We start from the raw sequence: 21,945 nt of genomic DNA on the forward strand, positions 1-21,945 counted from the left end.
TGGATTGAGAACTGGTTGTCAGACAGGAAGCAAAGAGTAGGAGTAAATGGGTACTTTTCAGAATGGCAGGCAGTGACTAGTGGGGTACCGCAAAGTTCTGTGCTGGGGCCCCAGCTGTTTACACTGTACATTAATGATTTAGACGAGGGGATTAAATGTAGTATCTCCAAATTTGCGGATGACACTAAGTTGGGTGGCAGTGTGAGCTGCGAGGAGGATGCTATGAGGCTGCAGAGTGACTTGGATAGGTTAGGTGAGTGGGCAAATGCATGGCAGATGAAGTATAATGTGGATAAATGTGAGGTTATCCATTTTGGTGGTAAAAACAGAGAGACAGACTATTATCTGAATGGTGACAGATTAGGAAAAGGGGAGGTGCAACGAGACCTTGGTGTCATGGTACATCAGTCATTGAAGGTTGGCATGCAGGTACAGCAGGCGGTTAAGAAAGCAAATGGCATGTTGGCCTTCATAGCGAGGGGATTTGAGTACAGGGGCAGGGAGGTGTTGCTACAGTTGTACAGGGCCTTGGTGAGGCCACACCTGGAGTATTGTGTACAGTTTTGGTCTCCTAACTTGAGGAAGGACATTCTTGCTATTGAAGGAGTGTAGCGAAGGTTCACCAGACTGATTCCCGGGATGGTGGGACTGACCTATCAAGAAAGACTGGATCAACTGGGCTTGTATTCACTGGAGTTCAGAAGAATGAGAGGGGACCTCATAGAAACGTTTAAAATTTTGACGGGTTTAGACAGGTTAGATGCAGGAAGAATGTTCCCAATGTTGGGGAAGTCCAGAACCAGGGGTCACAATCTAAGGATAAGGGGTAAGCCATTTAGGACCGAGATGAGGAGAAACTTCTTCACCCAGAGAGTGGTGAACCTGTAGAATTCTCTACCACAGAAAGTTGTTGAGGCCAATTCACTAAATATATTCAAAAGGGAGTTAGATGAAGTCCTTACTACTAGGGGGATCAAGGGGTATGGCGAGAAAGCAGGAAGGGGGTACTGAAGTTGCATGTTCAGCCATGAACTCATTGAATGGCGGTGCAGGCTAGAAGGGCCGAATGGCCTACTCCTGCACCTATTTTCTATGTTTCTATCCAAGCCGACTGCCTACTATGGGGCAGCCGGGTAGTCATGCCCCAGAAGGGAAGGGAAGCATTCATCAGGGAACTCCACAGTGAGCATCCAGACATTGTGCTAATGAAGGCCATTGCCCGGTCACATGTATGGTGGCCGGGAATTGATGCAGACCTGGAACACTATATTCGCAGGTGCACGACATGTGCCCAGTTGGGCAATGCCCCCAGGGACGCCCCACTCAGCCCATGGCCCTGGCCCACCAAGCCATGGTCACGTATTCACGTAGACTATGCGGGCCCATTGATGGGGAAAATGTTCCTCATTGTTGTTGATGCATACTCGAAATGGATCGAGTGCATCATATTGAATTCGTGCACGACATCCACCACAGTGGAGAGTCTGCGTGCGGTCTTTGCGACCCACGGCTTGCCGGACATCCTGGTTAGCGACAACGGCCTGTGCTTCACTAGCTATGAATTTCGGGAGTTCATGTCGGGTAATAGCATCAAACATGTCAGGACAGCACCGTTCAAGCCGGCTTCCAATGGCCAGGCGGAACGTGCGGTCGAAATCATAAAACAATGGCTGCTCCAGATTCAAGGACCCTCCCTTCAATGCCACCTATCGCGCTTCCTGCTGGCCTACAGGTCCCGGCCGCATTCGCTCACAGGAGTCCCGCCAACGGAACTACTCATGAAACGTACACTTAAAACTCTGCTGCTCCTCATTCATCCAGTCCTGTCAGACATTGTTGAGGGCAAGCGCCAGTCCCAAAATGAGTGCCATGACCGTAACACAAAGGGGAGATGTATAGAAATCGATGACCCTGTATTTGTTCTTAATCACGCTTTGGGACCCAAGTGGCTTGAGGGTACTGTAATTGGTAAAGAGGGGAAGAGGGTCATAGTGGTCAAACTTAACAATGGGCAGATATGCCGCAAGCATCTGGACCAAGTAAAAAAAAAAGGTTCAGCATGGACACTGAGGAACCCGAGGAAAATCATGAGATGCTGCCCACATCACTGTCAGTGAACGAGCAACAGGAACATTCAGCAGCATGCACAGTCCCTGCGGCCAGCCCGGACGAGCCGGAATCACCTCAGGTGACAAAGACGCGTGCCAAGGCTCAACAACCAGAGCCCCAACTGCGGCGCTCCACGAGAGAGCGTCGACCGCCTGAAAGACTCAATATTTGACCCAAAGACATTGGGGGGGGGGCGGGAGGTGATATCATGTATGTAACCTTCATGTAACTGTAACCTTCATAACAACACTGCATACTGTATACACCTAAGAAATGCACACCTTGACCACAGGGGGTGAACTTGTGGGAGACATTCCTCACCTGGTCATCCAGGTATATACAGGGAGGTCCCACGCAGGGTCATGACTTCTTGGTCCTGTGAATAAAAGTGTAGGGTCAGAGTGACCTTGTCTGCAGAATGTGCCTCGTGTTGATTTACAATAGTGTATAAGGATACAACAATTACAACCCCAAAAAACAGGTGGGTTAGGGGTCAGATGGCAGGGTAAAGAGTTAAAAAGCTGAATCCCGACTCCAAGCCGGCCACATTCGGTGTTAACAGACGGGAGACGGGGGGGGGGGGGTCGGGGGCAGGCAGCCAACCCATCCCAGCACGCAGGTTGGCACTTTAAATATTAAAATGAAGCGCTATGCCTAATGATGAACCTCTATTTCAAATTAAAATTTCCTACATTACAACAGTGACTACACTTCAAAATGACTTCATTGGCTGTAAAGCAGTTTGGGACACTCGGAGCCGTGAATGGTTTTATATAAATGCAAGTCTGTCTGTTTTTTTCCTTTAACTATGGCAGGCAGGTTTCCCAGGCCTTGGGGAACCTGCCAGTTAAAGGAAGGCAAAGAATGCTGGATCCAGGAGGTAAGTGCCTTTCCTCAGCGTTCCTGCCACACCAACCACCCGCAATCGGACTCTTCCAATCCCCCCAACTCCCGTCCCCCCCTCCACCTCCCGAGGCCTGTGTAACCACCCCCTCCAACAAGATCGCTGATCATCCCCTCCGGCCTTTCATTCTCCGTGCCCGACGCCCGACCTCCCCACTCTGGTCTTCTGACCCTCCCCACCCCCCCAACTGCTTTCCAGCCCCCCAGCTCCCTACCCGTATCCAAATTAAAATTCTGGTCTCTGAGTGAGTGTGGCAATTTAGTTCGAGTTGGGGTAATTTTGTACTGATGGTTTATTTGTTTAGAGGGAGCCTTTGGCTTAGTGGTAGCATTCCTGCCTCTGGGAGTCAGAAGGTAGAAACCAAAATCTCCTAATATTTTTATCAGTTCCCCGGGGTACAAGTGGTTCTCTTGTATCTGATTTTACCACTAAGTGTAATTTAGTCCAAGTTTAGGGACTGGGATCTTTCTCCATCACCATCACCTACTAAGAAGGCGGAGTTGTTTTTGAGCTCATACTCAATCTTCTGAGTGCCACTCGCCTATGTTGGAAATAATAGTCACTGATATACTGGCCCACTTCCCTAATGCCCTGAGCAACATTTCAGCAGAGTCTGCTTGGGTAGTCTCTTGGCGCAGGGCAGAAGGGATAACATGCACATTACTGGTTGTAATTTGCTACTTTGCCCATAGGAAACTCTTGCCCTATATCCTGCTTTTCGAGGCAGAAGCCCAGGCCGGGATTTTGCTCACCTCGTCGGGTCCAGGCAGGCGACATGGGTGGCGGGTTCCGACCCCGCTACTGGCTCCATCCCGCTGTCCAAAATGATTTTCCCTTGTTAGGGCTTGTTAAGCCCGCCAAGCGCGTTTGTTGGTCCAATATGAGGAAGCGAGTCTGATGATGTAATTTCATGATACGTCATCAGCCGGTTTCCTTAAAGATACCATGGCCAAATTTATCTTGACATTTGTGCTGTCAATGTTCTACAGCATTGAAGTGCTGCAAACACTAACAATTACTGCACAGAGGTGCAGAGCTGCACCCAGGTTCTCCCATGACTCCCTCCATATGCTGGATGCAGTGGTGCAAACCTTTCAATGGTCTCATTAGATCTCAAAATGTTAGTACAAAGCCACCTTCATCTTCCTGTGCCTCTCATCACATCCCATCATTCTGCCTTCCCTACCATACCTCTACCCATCCTTACTTACATCAACTAACGTTGCACCTCCACCTATCCCTCTCTATCTACATTATCACATCTCCATCTCACTAGCTACCTCTCACACACGCCCTCATCCTAGTGCAATCATACCAACTAACAACACACAAGGGTAGCCACTTGGGTGTTTTATCCAATGTTCATGTAAAGTTTCTATCAATGTGCTGTCAAACATTGAAACCTTTATTTTCAACACTTTGCGTTCTTGGACAGTTTATGCACCTTTGGAAGTGGCTTAGTGAGTTGCAGTGAATGGTGAGACCCACCGCAATGGTGGTGAGTGTGAAAGGAATGGCTTGGACATTGTCGGGTTGCTTTATGGTGTTGGTGTGGGGTGGTGCCAACCTGGCATATCATGTGGCAACCGGTGTGTACAGCATCAAGTGAAGTAAATTTGGCCATGGTCAGGGCATTCCTGGCCTCCCGGGCAGCAATGTGATCGAGTGCTGATGCCCTCTGCTGTTGGGCAAGATCATGGTCGGATTCTGAGGACAAAGGTGAGAGGGTAGAAAGGTGATGTTGATGGAATAGATGGCAGTTGAAGTAGAAATGACAGAAACATTCCGTCAATGGTGAGAGAGTTCTTACAATGAGGTGATACTGGATGGAGATTGGAAAGTGGAAAGCCTGCAGAATTTCTGCTGGATGGAAATGGACTGAGATACAGCTTGTAGCTGAGGAAAGTGAAGATCTATCAGGTGGGAACTTTTACTATTCATTTGCAATCAGCTGGAGTAATGGCGACTGAACTCCCACCTCATTGACAGACATGGTCCCCAAACAGCGTGGTTCCCGTGGTCATGAAGTTAATTATCTGTCAACTAGATGTTAATGAGATTAATTGTGTCCCCCGCGCTGATGGACCTGTTATTGGGAAAGGCGTGCTGCAGCGTGTTGACAGCAGGGTCCTGCCCTGCTGACAGAAAAAAACATTTTCCCACCTGACCTGCCACTGATCCTGCCCACTGACCCGTCGGAAAATTCCAGCCCTAGTGTTAATGAGCCTCACCCCATTTCCACTGCCACTGGAATCCTGCCAAATCCCTGAGGAAACTTAAGGCCAACATGTTTAAATTCAGGACTTTATTCACATCCACGCCTTCCAGACTTGAATAATGGTGCCGTTCTTCCAGGATTTCCCTCCTTTATGTTAATTCTTTCCTACTTTGCATTCACTCTCAGGTACGAAAGGAAACACAATAAAAGAAATCTGTCACTCAGACCACATCACAAAATGGACATTAAAGCACAGCAACATTTCAAGTGCAAAGTTTCACATGTTACTCTAGGCCCTCATAGTCTACAGCGAGAGAAAGTGTTCATCATATCAGTGTGGGTTCAAATCCAGAATCCAGAGGTTACGAACAATGTACTAGCCCACTTTATCAATGAGTTGGCATTCAGCACACCTCCTTCCCCACACACACACACACACATAATGTGCACCAAAAGTCATTCTTACATTCTTTGTGATTATTTAATTTTAAAAATAAAAATGATAGGTGTAACTTTCAACTTCGGCGGGGGTGGAAGACTGGCTATGTCGGATCGGCGAGCCTGTTATAAAACTCACCTGATTTTCCTTACTGTCGGTATCAAATCAGCTGCCTGTTATAGATCCCACCCAATTTTCCTTCCTGGCTGTATCAGATCAGTGGGGGTGACCTTTTTGTAGCTATGTAATTTTCCAGGGATAATCTAAAATCTAAAAAGACATGAACTGGAGGACAATCGATAGATTTTTGGATATTAAGGGATCCACGGGATTTGGGGATAGTGCGGGAAGGTGGAGTTGAGGTAGAAGATTAGCCATGATCTTATTGAATGGCGGAGCAGGCTCGAAGGGCCGAATGGCCTACTCCTGCTCCTATTTCTTATGTTCTTATGTTAATTACCAAATGTGACATGCTGGTGCTCATTTAACTGAAGGGAAGTAATGGCAGAAATAGATTATTGTGAGTTGCTGATCCCTTTCTTGTTCCCAGGCACCTACTGCCTGAGAACAGAGAACGGTACGGCTGATCAAAAGGAGTAGACCTGATGGTGATGTATTCTCCACTGCTTTAATTGGGTGCTCTGACTGACTAGCAAAGAGGAAGCCAGCTAGAAGCTGCTGCCACTTACGGCGATCTCTCCCTGGGTCTGTGTAAACATTATTATGTTATTATTGATGAGCGGATTGAATTATTCTTACAATCTGGAGTCCCTACCTCAGCAAGGCAGGTCCTCAGCTGTGCATGATAAACGTGATTTTGTTTCTCTAAATCACTGACGTATTCGGAATTTTTGATGAGATGCAGGAATTCTGAGCCAACCTGAAACCAAACTGGCTAGGTGTGGAATTTTCAGTGGGGGCATAAAATACATGAGCCCTCTGACCGTTCTTATAATAGATCAATTCAACTTAGCATTCATTGCCGGCATCCAGCAAAAGTTTGCCACAACTGCTGAGCTGACACCTGCAAGCACCCGTATCAGGTTTGGTTTAGATTCAGCTGTTCAATCAAGTATTCAAAACAGCCAGATTGTCCCCAGATGAAATACTCTCAACACAAGATGTGAGTAATGCCGCTGTCAGGATATTTACACCAAGGAACTCGCAGCTTCATAGAGACATCAGAAAGTGAAGAGATGATCTGTTTTTATTTTGCAGATGCGCCCGGCCTGACAGGTGTGGCTGACGTCAGCTGCCTCTCGGTGCTGCCACCTGACAGCAATCCAACTGCTCGCTCTCACGAGGGCCTGGCAGCCCAGCCTCAGGCAGTGCGACACAGGCCACTGCTGACACCAGAAGCATCAGAGACTGTGTCAAAGGATCACACAAGCAGCGTAAATGAGAACAAATCTGACAAGCTGGGAGCAGCAGATTCTCACAGCGCCTCCAGTGACGAGGCGAAACCATCTGGGATGGTAACTGACAGGAATGGAAAAATCAAACTGCTGGATGAGTTTCTGCAGAAGTTTTGCGAGTCTGTGCTGCAGAGCACTGAAAAGCAACCAAAAGGTAATGCATCAAGTCAAGATAAGCAACCCTACTTATGAATCTCATTTGTAAGTTTTTTTTTGTTTATTTAAAAGACCCAGTTCACCCCTTGTGCCTTCCCTCTCCTCTCCTCTTGCTGGCCATCACCATCTGGCATCCTCTGCCTGCAGACTGGCAAACTGTGTGACCGGTATTAGTCCCGCTCCACAATTGGGCTAGAGAAAGCACAGTTCAAATGAGCTGAGTCAGTCAGGCATTCTTTAACCCATGCTGATAGACAGCATAAATAATTTGGTGCAGCATGACATTCCGTAGCAAACACCTTGAGTTTCCACACTTCCCACATAAAATCTGCGATTTGCATTAAAAATCCTGCAGGCAGTGAAAACGCCGTTTTCTAAGCAATAACAAATCACGAGCCCTCTTCGTAGTTGTTTGTAGGCCGAGAACTTATTTATTCGCACAAAGTTAAATTTAACACCATCATATTAATATTTAAATTCTAATTTGTGTCACTAAGGGCTGAGGAAAACTAACTTAGAAAGAGCAAGTGCGTCACGCTCAAGAAAAAAAGATCAAATAATTTTTGAGACTGTCCGAGTGGCACAGTTTATAAATCCACCACACGGTGTGGTACAAATCAGGCAGGTCCCTTGTATGTTCCCTGAACTATACAGATTTAGCCTATTTCTTAGAGACATCAGCAAGGCCAATACAATTAGCCTCAACATCCCAAGGCAAGAGAAAGAAACATGCTGTAGCCTGTGCACGTGCGAAAACTGGGCAAGAATAGCAACAGCCTTGATTGTACAGCCTTCAACTTTCAAGTAGCCCGCCAACACTCACAGTCCAGGCTCAAATTTGAGGAATGGCCATAGAAACAGTCGCCTCAAGACTGCCAGTGCCCATGGGACCATATTCCAATATAAGGAGAAACCTAGGGGAATGAGGAGAATGTAGCATTGCTAGTTACAATCGCACTTTGCCTATTCCCACCCCCTCCACTGCGGTGCAGTAAGGAAATCCTGTTCTTCTACCAGTGAAGGGATTCAAATACTGTGCTATCCTTTGTTTGATGGTATCAGGATTTGTCAATACCCATCATGTGATAATGTAAAAGAGTATCAAATTGTCAGTGGTTCGCATGCAGTCTCTTCCTTTTTTTGATCCACAATATGTCACTACTGATCAGTTCCCAGGAATTGCAAATTATAACTGGGGCTGTAAAACTGAGATGAAGTAGCAGTGTGTAATAAATTCAAGTGTGTGCAAATGTTGACTCATGAAATCAATACAAATGGCACTTTGGGACAAATGTTGCATTGATAACAAGTCAATTTTTATTTACTGTTAAAATCTAACCCTTCGCTTACACTTGATTCCATTTCATGTTTTAGATACAACTTAGAACCATTATATTTAGATTATTTTGTTTCAAAAATGAGGATGATAAGACCAAAGATTAGTCTCTCCAGCACAGTGCTGTCAGGCCAGAGTATAGATTGCTATACAGATTACATATTATGGCTATTTACCACCACAACTCTGATACTTAAAACAAGAAAGACTTACATTTATATAGCACCTTTCACGACCACTGGACGTCCCAAAGCGCTTTACAGCCAATGACATAGTTTTTTTGAAGTGGAATCACTGTTGTGATGTAGGAACCTTAGTTCAAACGTTTATCTCTGAACCTATGCAAGAAAGAGAAACTTGGTAAAAGGCAGTGTTATCTCATTTGCAATGCTTCCCTGTATGAAAATGGCTGCATGGTTCTAGGCTGGGACAGGCTTCATTGGGCATTACATTTACACATTGTGCAACAAACTGCTGCATTTCACCACCTACTAACATTCGATATGACACATGTTTTTTGAAAACACTGACATTTTGCAAAACCTGGGAGCACACACTGCTTTCTTAGGCTAACTGAATTTGTGCATGTTTTATACTATAGCACAATATAGTGGAAGTTATATGTTAATTTGGTGAAAAACAGGAAGCAGTTTGAAGTTAACAGTCGCATTAAACTGATGACATGAGATTTTCCCCTGTTGCTAACTAACTGATAACTTTAAAGTAAGACTTTACGTTTTGCCTTTGTGGTACGTTTGAATCTACAGCAGATTAATACTTTATATCCTTTCCTTTGTCAAATATGTTTTCTTCAAAATACAACAGTGTGATCACTGATCCACCATGCATGTATCTGTTAACTCAAATATCATCTTGTTCATTAACTGTTCAGTGGGTGATCGGCAGAGTGACAGGAATTGCAGTTCACTGGCTCAGAGTTCATCACTGTGTGATGTACCAAAACAGCAAGTGCTCGAGATCTTGGATCAGAGCAGACAAGTTAACCCTCAGCCTGAGGAATTGGACAGTGAGGATGAAATGGATCAGCAACCAAAATGGCAGGGAGTGACAAGTGTCCTCGAAGCCTACCAAGAATACCTTGAAGGTAAGGATGAGAGAAGAGTCCAACTGAACCAAACTAGTGGACCACTTCAGATGTAACTGTGCAACATCAACAGGATTGGATTATATTTTATATAAAATTAAAGTAATGCATTTTCCTGGATACCATAAGGCATTAGAATCACAAAGGTCGGTTTTAGCTCGCTCCGCCCAACATAAACGGGGTGATAGTGGCCTCGGGTAATTTAGCACCCCATTCACCCTGGTGCCATCTTGGTTTGGGTCCTAAGATGGGTGGCCAGAGTGTCTGCCTGTTTCAGGTGGGAGTCCACTTGTGAACTAGAAATCAGGGTCCAATGACAACTACTATAACTTTGAAGTACAGATGGGCAGTGTGCGTGCGACACACAGGCTGCACTTAATTTTACCAGGCATTGATTGACCAGCCCAGTGGTTCTTAAAGGGACTGCTGGAGACCACTCAGAAAAATAATCTAAGAAACGTTTAATATTTGGAATGTTTCTCCAGCTGCCAGCCTGTCCAAGGCGTCCTTTTTTTAGATCCCCTCCCTTTCCCAGGCTCCGACTGTCAGCCGGCTCAGCCTGGGAGCCGGCCAATTTCCCACCTTCGCACAACTGGGGAGCTGCAGCGAGGCACCGCTTGGCACCTGGAGCTCGCTGGCAATATGTAAATGAAGCCCGGGCCTCAAAATGGCTGGGACCTCATGCCGGCAACAACAAGCGGGCAAGCTCCATCTGGTAACTGCCTAAAATTAATATGAGTTTTATAGCACAGAAGGAAACCATTCGGCCCATCACAGCTGCACTGGCCATCTGAAAGAGTTATCCATTTAGCCCTGATTTGCCTGTTTTAAATAGTTCTTTCTCAAGTATTTACACACTCCTTTTTAAAGTCTGTTATGGACTCTGCTTTCACTATTATTTGGGGCAAAACATTCCGGGGCCAAAATTGGCCACCACCCGAAATGGGGCGCAACCTCCATTTTTAGACGTTTTGACGTTTTTCTCCGCTCCATCGGTTGCTATTCTGCACTTGGAAGGTTTTTTTTGGTTGGGACGGATGTAGTTGCGGCTGAGGGGCGGAAGGGCCCTTGCAGCAGATCGGCCGTTCCGATCACTCATCAGCGTCACGCTAATGATGTCAGCGCGTCTCACACCTTCAGTTAAAGGCGAGGGCCGCTACGAGCTCTGCATATTTCTTACATAGGCTCACTGGGGAGGGTTTCGGCCGGGCCAGCAGCCTGGCACCCAAGAGGGGGTGCCAGGCTTGCCTGATGGTGGCCCAGCTGAACTCGAGGGCGTAATTGTCGGACCGATCTGGCAGTAGGCCGACAATTAAAAATAAAATGGCGTCGCTGGCAGCATCACCTCCCCTTTAAGGGCGGCCGTGCACCGATACAAAAAGCTGTCGGGGGCACCGGCCGGTGGGGGCGCCACTCCCGCAGGGCAATTCTGCAAAAGGGATATTTCCCGCGGGGCAATTTCTGGAGGGGGTCGCCGCTGGTCGGTATGGGGTCGGCACTTGCACACCGCGGCGGGAAAACAGGCGGAGTGGTCCCCTACAGGGCTCCAACTCTGATGAAGAGCAATTTACAAAATGCGGCCGCGGCGAGTCGGCGGCCATTCTGTGCCTCCCCGTGACCACTGCCTTCAGGCAGCCAGAGGCCTTCTCGGGAGGGGCAATTTCGGCACCTCCATGTCCTAAGACCCTCTATATAAAAATATTTTCCAACATCTCCCTTCAATCTTTTGGTAAGGATTACACACTGTTTTTCAAGAGTTCTACTAGTCTGGAGTATTGGAAGAAAGTGGAGTCCCCAGTACTAAATTCGTTTCTTGGAGAACGGCTGAATGTGCAATTCAGTATATTTAAAATGAAGCACAATAGCATCAGCTAAAGAGCATGCATTTGGTGGCTTTTTACATATGATATTATCTAGTCCATGCTGACAAATTAAGACTTTAAAAATGTATGCAGTCCTTAAGGTGTTGCAACCTGTTGCATAGAATGTGTGAATGTTAAAAGTACTTTGCACATTGTTTTGCTAATTTTACCCCCCACATTGGCTCCTGTGGGGCCCCTGCATTGTTCTGGGGCTCTCGACTTCTGATTCCTGGAGTCCCTGGCCTGCCAAAGAATTACATTTTTCTTGACTTCATTTCCTGTCTGATCGCAGACACAGTCCAACTTCTCAGTGGGTTTGCTTAGAAAATGAGTGCTAGCTCTGAGCAAGTGACGGTGACTGACAGTGCAGGTGCAACATTTAAGTATAGATTCAGAAAGGCAATCGCATAAATATTAAGTTGGGACTTCCAGGAAAAATAAGGAAATGGCCAGTCCCCAGTGATAGTCTACGTAGCCCAATTTTCACTCCTGATGGGGCTTGTGTTCCACATGTTTGATCCCTAGATTGTAGTGAGAGTCATTTATAATCCGTGTTTGACAGGCATGAAAAAACAGATATTTTCAAAACGCGTCCTTATAAGAGGAGTGCAAGTCTTCAAATGCAGTTGGAACTCCACTCTGTACGTTTGACTAAAATGTTCGATCCTTCACTTTGAGAGACATAGAAAGAAGAATGTACAGTATCAGAGTGCCAAAACATTTGTTGGGGAACAAGAAAAACTTTTGTGTCACAAAATGCTAATTCATTTTATTGCAAGACTCCTGTAAGCTTCAAATGATTCGAACCAAGCCAGGCTGACAGCCTGTTGAAATAGTGAGGGTGATTAATGGCATTGGAAGCACTTCAGATTTGCTGCAGGAATCCACATCTCTGTTTCTAGTTATACCAAGAATAATGTACATAAAGGTGAAGCTTGGGGGTAATTACACACATCTCCATATTTAAAATGCCAGACAAGAGTGGTTTTTAACCTCTTCTGTCTTGAAATGCCCCTTTTGCCAGTTCTGTAATAACACTGAATATTTGGATATTGGCTCTTTTTATTCAGTCACAATATTTAAGTGGTCAAAGGAAAAATGTGCAGCTTATTAATCACAGGGAAAGTAGCAACAAGTGAAAAAAAGAAAAGACAATTTAAAAATTGCAAAGAAATAAGGGAAATTGGTTAAGGATCATTAACATTGTTAATTCACCCGGCTGTCTCCGTCACATCCCTTCCTTCCCCTTGCACACCAAGCCAAACTTCTCCAAAAGATCCCCCTGCACCCACCCCTACTCTAACCCTAAACTTTTTTTCTAGTTTCACTCCTATCTCCCCTCATAGCCTCTCCAAGCTCATCTTGTCCATGAGACTCCGCTCCTGCTCGCTCAATCCCATTCGCACTAAACTGCTGACCTTCCTGGTTCCACGTGCTATCTGATATTGTAAACCATTCTCTCCCTCTCCTCGGGCACCGTCTCCTTCCTTTTCAAACCTGACACTATCCCCTCCCTCCCTCAGAAAACCCACCCTTGTCCCCTTTGCCCTTGCCAACTACAGCCCCCTCTCCAACCACTCTTACCTCCCCAAAGTCTGTTGAACTTATTTGTTAAATTCTGGTTCTAATGAATTCAGTCAGTTCTACATATTTATTATTCAAAAGTACATGTGAACATAATTAGACATACATTAACAGAAAGTTAACAAGAGTCTATGGCCTAGAAATTCATCTCGAGAGGTGGCGCAGAACGGGTGGTATCAGGTCGGCTGCCCGTTATACGCAGTGCCTTGTAGTCAGTTCCATTGCATATAACAGGCAGCCGATCCAAGACCGCCCGTTTTGTCCCACTGCCCGAGATGAATTTCTAGGTCTTCCAGACATATTCTAATGCAAGCCGTAATTAAGCAGTTGACTGCATGCTTACGCTTGGAACATTTGGCTGAGTCCGGACGCTTCTCCTGTTTCCCGAAGTGACAGATAGCACAATAATTTTCCCCTCTTTATAGTCATTTCATTGCCCATATATGGTCAGATTTGTGACTTTTACAATTCACTTAAGTCATCAAGTTTTAGTTGTGATCCTTCGGTCAATGAGTTTTAATTTTATTGGGCGTCTTATGAATCTTAGGTCATCGAACAGATTGCTGAACATGTACAAGTTTTGGGGATTTATGCTTATCAGATCCTGTTCCATTGTCTAAAATTATAATCCTTTTAAACAGTGGTCAACTATCTTTCATTACACATGTCTCTGCCGAAATACCTTCCTGCGCAACTGGTAAAGTAAGCTATTTAAAATGTTAAACTTTTGCTTCCTGTACGGTTTGCTCAAGATGCGTTATCTGGAGTTTAGGGCTTTAGAAAGGCTCCATGCAGAAACACCCTTGCTTTCTTAGGCTAACTATCTTTCACCCATATTGCTGCTCTTTATCCGACCCATAATTCTTGCATTAGCCATTGGTTTGGTTTCTATAAAAATTTGCAAAAGCGAATATATATTTTCCAACAGTCGTGTCGTCTCCCAAATCTGTATCCATCTTTCCCACAACTCCATGTTTGAACCTCTCCAATCAGATTTCTGCCCCTGCCACATCACTGAAATGGCCCGAATCAAAATCACATATGGCATCCTCTGACTGTGATCAAGGTGCACTATCCCTCCTCATCCTTCTTGACCTTAATGCAATCTTTGACACGGTTGCCCATACAAAACTCCGCCAATGCCTCTCCTCCATTATCCAGCTGAGTGACATTGGCCTCGCCTGGTTCCACTCTTACCTATCCAGTCGTAAGCAGAGAATCTTCTGCAGTGGCTTCTCTTCCTGCCATCGCACCATTACCTCTGGAGTTGCCCAAGGATCTATCCTTGGCTCCCTCCTATGTCTCATCTACATTCTGTTCCTCGATGACATCATCTGAAGACAGAGCCTAGCTCGCCTCACCTGCATTGGCTCCCAATCTACCAATGCCTCAAATGTAAAATTCTCATCTCGTGTTCAAATCCCTCCATAGCCTCATTCCTCCCTATCTCTGAAACCTCCTCCAGCCCTACAACCTCCAAGAACTCTGCGTTCCTCAATTCTGGCCTCTTGTGCATCTCCCAATCCTTCTATTCCACCATTGGCAACCATGCCTTCAGCTCCCTTGGCCCAAAGCTTTGGAATTTCATCCCTAAACCTCTCTCCCTCTCCCTTCCAATAAAACACCCCTTAAAACCTACCTCTTTGACCAAGCTTTTAGTCACCGGTCCTTCTTTGGCCCGGTGTCCATTTCTGTCTGATTACTTTTCTGTGAAGCACCTTGGGACATTTTCTGAAGTTAATCATGCTATATAAATGCAACCTGTTGCTCTTGTTATATTACAGGATTGTTTCCAAAGCACTAGTGCTATAATGTTAAGTATCATGTTATATAGGATTTAATATCAAAGAGAAAGAAAACAAAATGATAAATGAGTTTGGAGGAAAAATGCTGAGTGAAGAAAGATAAATAAGGAGTAAAGAATTTAGCAATTTGTCTTTCATCTTCCTGACCCATTGGTTCTTATTTTCTCTGAATGTTGTCAGCTTGCTTTATTCTGGTTAATCTTCATTTTCACACAGCTATGTGTCTTACTTTCTGCATATATCTCCGACTCATCTTTGTCTCTTTATGTGTCTATCTTCCTGTTTTGACTCTTACTGCCTTGTATGTTTGACTTTGTTAATACTCTTAATTCACTGTGTGCAATGTACAATCGTGCATTACAGAGACAGTTGCAGTTGAAATGAACTGAAACAAGAAACAATCCTAGCCACTGCAACAAAAAAAATTGTAAAAACCACAAATATTTCTAGGCTCAGTGTACAGGAGGCAGGAAATGGCCATATGTTATGAAGAGAAAGGATAAAGCTGGCTTATGACTTTTATTAATGCAATTGGTAAATTATTTTTGTTATGAAGAGAAAGATCTGGAGCAGCGAGTCCTTCAGGAGCAGCTGAATCATCTCAAGGAAAGAAATCACGAATTGAGTTTGACAGCAGAGCACCTCAGTGCACACATGTTGGTAAGAAATGACTTGGCTGTACAATAGCCAGATGCCGAGACACAAAACTGCTTTTGAAAGATGGTTTTTATTAAGTAGGGTATCTCTGTATGTTGAAGTGTTTTGGCACAAGTGTGACATTTTGCTGTCTTGATGACTTCCAATTCTGTTCAATCCAGCAAAGGTACTAGATCACTTGTGTGAAAATGGGAGATGTAGCTCCAGTATATTACAGTAAAATATCAACCATCATTCGAGTAGAGGTTTATCATAATTTAATTCAAAGAGACATCCAGCGATTTTAAAAGAACGTTTCAGAGGACTTGGTGCTCTGAATATTTACTGATGTTCTTCCTTTCAAATGTAACCACTGCAGGAGGTGCCTTTTATACTGTGTGCAGTATGCCATCAGAAACCAAAGACTTCAGATAATGTAGGAAGAAGAATGTCTTTGGTAATTGTCTGTTTTAGGGGGAGGGAAGACTCCCTACGGCATCCATATCCTTTTCATAAATCACACATATATTTCTTGTGATTTGTCGGGCTCAAGACTCAATCCCGGCGATTACTTCTCTGTCATCTGCCTGCTCCATGTGCCCAGAAACTTCAGCCTCTGCCCACCATGGCAGGGTTGGGGTGGGGGAGCACCCCCAACCTTAACCCCAGCTTCGTTCCTCTTGGACCACTGAGCACAGGGTGCGGCGGGGGCGGCAGGCAATCTTCCCTCAGATTTTTGAATAAAAAATGAGATCCCTTCGAGGTCCTGCACCCATCTGGTATAGGTCGGCACGCCTCACCTTGCTTTGCTGATAATGCCACGTTCCCGTCCCGTCTGAGGAGTGGGAACTCTTGGCGTAGGGAATCTCCGCCCCCCCCCCCCCCCCCCCCCCCCCCCCCACTGTCATATGTCTTGTTAGGGGCAGACGCAAGTTTTGCCCTTACACGGCAACCAAGTGGAATTTCAGGGCCGTAAAGTGTAAATGCTGCGTTTTGAATGTTTGATGTTAAAACTAACCTGCTGGAAATTCTACAGATGCACACTTGGTCTTTACTTGTTGCTCACTCCTTCTCCATGCGCAGAAAGGCTGTTTGACTTTGTGTTAGCACGAAGACCATATTAAAGTGGGTCTTCTGTAAAGCAGCATGTCCTGGGGGCAATTAAAGAGTTATTGCCAGGTGCATGTTTATAGAAAGGATGTTTTACATGGTTTCTGCATTAACAGAAGAACCACAAGCCCTCTTCAATACCCAAGATTATTAGTATATAATCTACAAATTGAAGCGAAGGTTATTCACATGACTCACCATACGAGAAAGTATCACAGCACAGAGTTTGCACTTGGGTAAATAAACAGAAACAATTTATACAATAACATCTCACTAAACAGGAGAGCATCACGGCACAGAGCTAGTGTGTAGGTAGATGGTGCAGTAACAGCTGTGAACTTAAAGGAAGAACTAATTTCAAAAACTGCACAATTCACTAAAAGAAGATAAATCAGGGAGGAAGAAGTTCCCCTATAGTTTAGTTGCTATGTTTTTAATCATACCACTTCTAACTAAACTTTCAGGCAGCATATCAGAATCATTTTGAAATAAGCGTTTTGACTTTCCAGAGGTGCCTTATCCTGTTAACTGCATGGAAACAGGAGACCCTTGCTATGGCTGAACTGTAGATCTAGTTCGACCCACAAATGCTGCCAAGTGCTGCTTACCTATAACATTTTGAATACTTGGCCATCAGAGATAATCAGAACTTTGCAATTTTAATTAATCAGGAAGACCTATGATGTTTTGTCTAACATTACCCAGAAACTGTACTTTTGCTGTGCTTACAATTATTAAGTAGCATGAATTAAATGTATAAGAGTGTAGTACAAAACAGTACTTCTGTAATAGTTTTTAAAAAGCTACAATTGTTAGTTCTTTCTACAGATTCAGATCCTTCACTTTATGGTGAGTCAAGTTGCCGGTGCCAATGCAAGAGTTAAATATGTGAGGCCCGATCTCCTGCTCCCCCATTTCCCCCTCCACCGCCCCTAATTTCCGGTGTTCCTGGGTTAAATGGATTTGGAAATCAGCCGAGAAGCTGTTCCACCAACTCTCAGCCAGGAGTTCCCACCGTAGGTGTCAGCCATCAGTGAATGATTGTTGGGAGGATATTTAAAACTTAATCCGTCCCCAAGGAATGTAATCAGTCACAAAATGATAGATTGCACTCTCGCACCCGCCGTGTTTAATTTGTTTTTTTTTTTAATCAGACTAATCTTCAGCTGCCCCCACAAGCAGCGTACCCTGCTCTGCTGTTAGAGATGCCCGTGGCTTGCAGCAGCCATTTCCTCCCCCCGACACCCCCCCCCCCACACCTCACAGCCCCACCACTTCCCCAGCAAAGGTGGGAATCTCACTGCGATGCCAACAAAATCATTTCAAAGAGCCTGACTCCAGAAAATTCGCCAACCTAGTTGGGTGGGTGCACCGACTTTCCATCAGGATTCTGCCAAAGTGCAAAATCCCATCTATGAATGTCAAAGGATTGAGAGAGGCTAATTTTTTTTTAATGTATATCGTGTAGATTTAAAAATTGGTCGCTCAAATGGGGGTGAAGCTCCAGCTTTTTATTGCCCACACAAACACCTCTAGAAACTATACTGCCCAAAACAGCCCCCACCCACTGCCGAATGAGATCATCAACCCATCCTCCCTAAGCAATCAAGGATTGGCACCTCGTCCTGTCAACCCTCCATATGCAGTGCTGTGAAAATGTGTAGAACTATAGAAGTTCTGTCAATATTTATTTGCAAGTCCCACATCTCGATACCTCTAATGGCACAAAAAGGCCTGAAACTTGGCTGACCTGTTTCGGTCAGTTGTTTCTACAAATACATTTTTTTTTAAATAAAGGCCACTGTACTCGATTCGAATGAAAAGTTCTTATGGTAATAAACGCCTGTTCCTGTGGTATTCTGTCCCTGCAGGAGCTGCGAATGTGTAAACAGAGGTTTGAAATGGAGCGCCAGCACCAGCAGGCTGCCCTCCGCCACCTGCGCAAGTGCCTTGATCTAACGCATTGCCTGCCCGCGTCGTCGTACAGATGAACGGAGGACCTTCATGCCACTCGGACAAAGGCGAAACCGCAGCAGGGAAAAATGGTGCTCTGGCTACAAGCTAAGATGTTCCTCCCAAGCAGATTGATTTGTTTCCATTTATGTTGTTATCATTTGCTTCAAGAACCGTCAGGATACAGCATGGGACGTCTCAAAGTATTCTCTCACCGAATTGCTCTACTGACAGGAGACTCCCATTGCCAAACCGCTCAGTGCTTCAGCTTGCATGCTTGTCCTTCACAGCCAAGCTAGACTCAAAGGTACTGTAGTTTTAGCACTGATCCAGTGAGGGCTTACAATGCAAACCTGGATGTTGACAACTTGAGGGTCCCCAGGTTGTATTAAACAATGCAGAAAAGGCCACATTAAAGAAATGAATGTGTAATCAAAGTACCTTTCTGTATTTAATGGAAAACATATTTTTGTTTTGTTTACAATTTATATCTTAGCTGTAGGAAGCATTTCTTTTTGTAAATTTGAACCAGAAGGACAATTAGTAGAAAAGACCTGCTGTATAAAATAAGCTGAACATGCAATGTTTGAGGCAAATACAGATGCTGATTATTAACTATTCATTTATTTTGTGTGGCCCTAATAAGTTATAAGGGTAGAAATGACTGTCCAATGTGACATGAACACTTAATGCACTTTCATCAAATTCCTCTCCACGACATTAACAGCAGTGTTACTGCCTCTATTAAAATAACAGGGCGAGGAATTTGATATGCATGTGCTCAGCATTCATAACATCATTTCTATCCTCTACTTTCTTCAAAGTATTTTTTTAAATGCCACACATTGCCTAACATTTGGATCTATGTAATGTTGATGTTTATATATATATTCACAGTGAATCCTTTTTTTGGTTTGTATATTACAGTACAGTTTTACAGCACAGTTTTACAGCATTATTCAATGATTATAAAGTTAAGTGTATATTTTGAAGTTCTGCAACAGGTTTGCTTTTAATCCAATTATTGGCAATAAGAAGGTACAGATTTTCATTGAAGTAAATAGATTAATACACTGTGCTAGAGACAGGATTTTGTAAAAGAATAGGTTATTTTACTTTGTTGCTTAAATAATGTAAATGCTGAGCAAAAACTACCTTTTACTATACAGCATCACTTCTAATATTAGAAATTACTTGAAGTACTCTTTCTATTTTTTTGTAATGAAGTTAATGAAAGCAGATTTCTTGCTGTCACACAGAGGAACGTGAAACTGGCCTCACTTTGAGGAAGAATAGGGATCATAAAATGTCTTTATTCCCAAGCATCAAAATATTTTTAACAAAATATACCATGTGGGATTTTTCAGTTGCCTATAAAGGCAAAACTCGTGAATGGAGTTCGTAAACATTGTCTAAAATAAAGATTTTTAATTGAATAATGTATAATTATGAGCATTAAGGGAATTGTTATATACAATCTAATGCACTTTTGTGCAGTGTAGTTTTTTTTAAGAAAATGGCCTCTGTGCTACTAAATCTTTGCTGCAGTTAAGCATTTCATAGCAGTTACTAAAAAGATAACATTTAAACTGTAGCTCTTCTATTAAATTATTAGTGGAATAATTTGGAATTATGACTGTTTATCTGAAGTCCTCCGAAATAAGTTGGTTTTCTTTCACTCTGATTTTTAAGCATTGGCCAATTGAACAAACCAACTGGCACATCCTGAAAATAAGACTAGCCAATTAGTTCTTTAACAAAGCCTAGCCTTTACCATTAGCAACAATTTTCAAATTGTAACAGGTATTTATTATTTGAAGTCATGATTTTTAAATATTTATTCATTATGTCTGCTGTGACTAAAATAAGCATTTGTTAATAAAGTTTTGTACGCATCACATTTCTCCTTTATTATTGGTATGTTCAATGTGATTTATACCTTTCTTTCAAATTGCAACCTTTAGAAAAGCCCTTAGCATTGGATAATTTATATAAACTTCTGAATTCACACATGCACACTCACACATATCTGCTGTTTAAGTGTAAAATGTATGTACAACTACAATGGACCACACCAGTTTTCAGTTACATATTTAAGAGGAGTTCAATGTGTCACTAGCTGCAGAAATATTTTACTCTGGGGATGTAAGATTTTGCCCCCAACCAAGCTTGCATCCATTCTCATACTTCCGAATTCTCCAGGGACTGAAGTTATAATGGATGGTGCTACTTTCATCCACCACCTTCCTTATGTAATAGAAACAATACCAGACCTTTTCCACAGCAGCCACTCAAGTCGATGATAGTAGTTAAAGCTGCCAACTTTCAGCATTCAGACCTTTGCCTCTGAATCTGAAGTAAATTAGTGCAGACAATGCAGTAAACCTTTCCAGACAACCTTAATTTACTGTACAACTGCTTCAAATAATTCAGCTTGAGCTTCTGCCTGATGAAAAAAACCTCTGAGAATCCAGCATGTTTATGAAGAAATTTGAGTGAAAACAACTCATTTACATCTATATTCCTAGCTCCAGAATTACTATACCTCTTCAAACTAGCAAAATCACTCTCAAAGCTTTTTTGATGTGCAGGTAAAATTAGTAATGTATCTAGTTTCAGCCATGGCTCGGTTTGTAGCACACTGGCCTCTGTGCCAGAAGGTTGTGGGTTTAAGTCTCACTCCAGAGGCTTGTGCACATAATCTAGACTTCCACTTCAAGTGCAGTACAGAGGGAGTTAATGGAGGTACTGTTGTTTGGATAAGATGTTGAACCCTGTCTATCCTCTCAGGTGGATGTAAAAGTCCTCATGGCACTATGTGAAGAAGAGCAGGGATCCCTGGCCAATATTTAGCATTCAACCAACATCACTAAAACAGATATTGTTATCTTATTGTTGTTTGTGGAACCTTGCAATGCATGTTTTGGCTAACTTGTTTCCGATATTACTATAGTGACTACACTTAAAAACAAAAGTACTTCATTGGCTGTGAAGCACTTTGGGATGTCTTGAGGTCGTGAAAGGTGCTATATAAATGCAAGTTCTTGCTTTTCTTTCTTAACAGTGTATATGTATCAAAATAGTTCTGACCACAGTGAGCCAGATGTAATGGTATATACAGCACTGTATACAGTACTGTGTTTTCATGTTAGTCCAAGGCCTTAGAGAAGGATACCATGCAGTATTCAAGAAAAAGAACCCAAAGAAAGTTTCTCAAACACCGGAAGAATTTGGTCTCTTTTCAGCAAGAAAGCCTTTGAATTTTGAACATCACACATTGCCATTTTACACACAAAGACATGAGATGAGTTGT

The 21,945-nt window shown here is 43.7% G+C and overlaps 1 protein-coding gene across 3 annotated transcripts in view; it reads left to right on the forward strand.

The window, feature by feature from the left end:
* Window positions 1-19,478, forward strand: part of LOC139263787 (genetic suppressor element 1-like) — a 224,737-nt gene extending 205,259 nt beyond the window's left edge. For 2 of the 3 annotated variants that reach the window (XM_070879833.1, XM_070879834.1), the window contains exons 13-16: window positions 6,889-7,239; window positions 9,470-9,682; window positions 15,490-15,593; window positions 18,551-19,478. In XM_070879833.1, coding sequence (XP_070735934.1) covers window positions 6,889-7,239; window positions 9,470-9,682; window positions 15,490-15,593; window positions 18,551-18,670 — 788 coding nt within the window. In that variant the 3' untranslated portion in view covers window positions 18,671-19,478. The remainder of the gene's footprint in view (window positions 1-6,888; window positions 7,240-9,469; window positions 9,683-15,489; window positions 15,594-18,550) is intronic. The other variant, XM_070879835.1, reaches the window with a different exon arrangement.
* Window positions 19,479-21,945: the final 2,467 nt, after the last annotated feature.

Source organism: Pristiophorus japonicus, chromosome 5 (assembly GCF_044704955.1).
Source record: "Pristiophorus japonicus isolate sPriJap1 chromosome 5, sPriJap1.hap1, whole genome shotgun sequence".
Taxonomy (NCBI): domain Eukaryota; kingdom Metazoa; phylum Chordata; class Chondrichthyes; family Pristiophoridae; genus Pristiophorus; species Pristiophorus japonicus.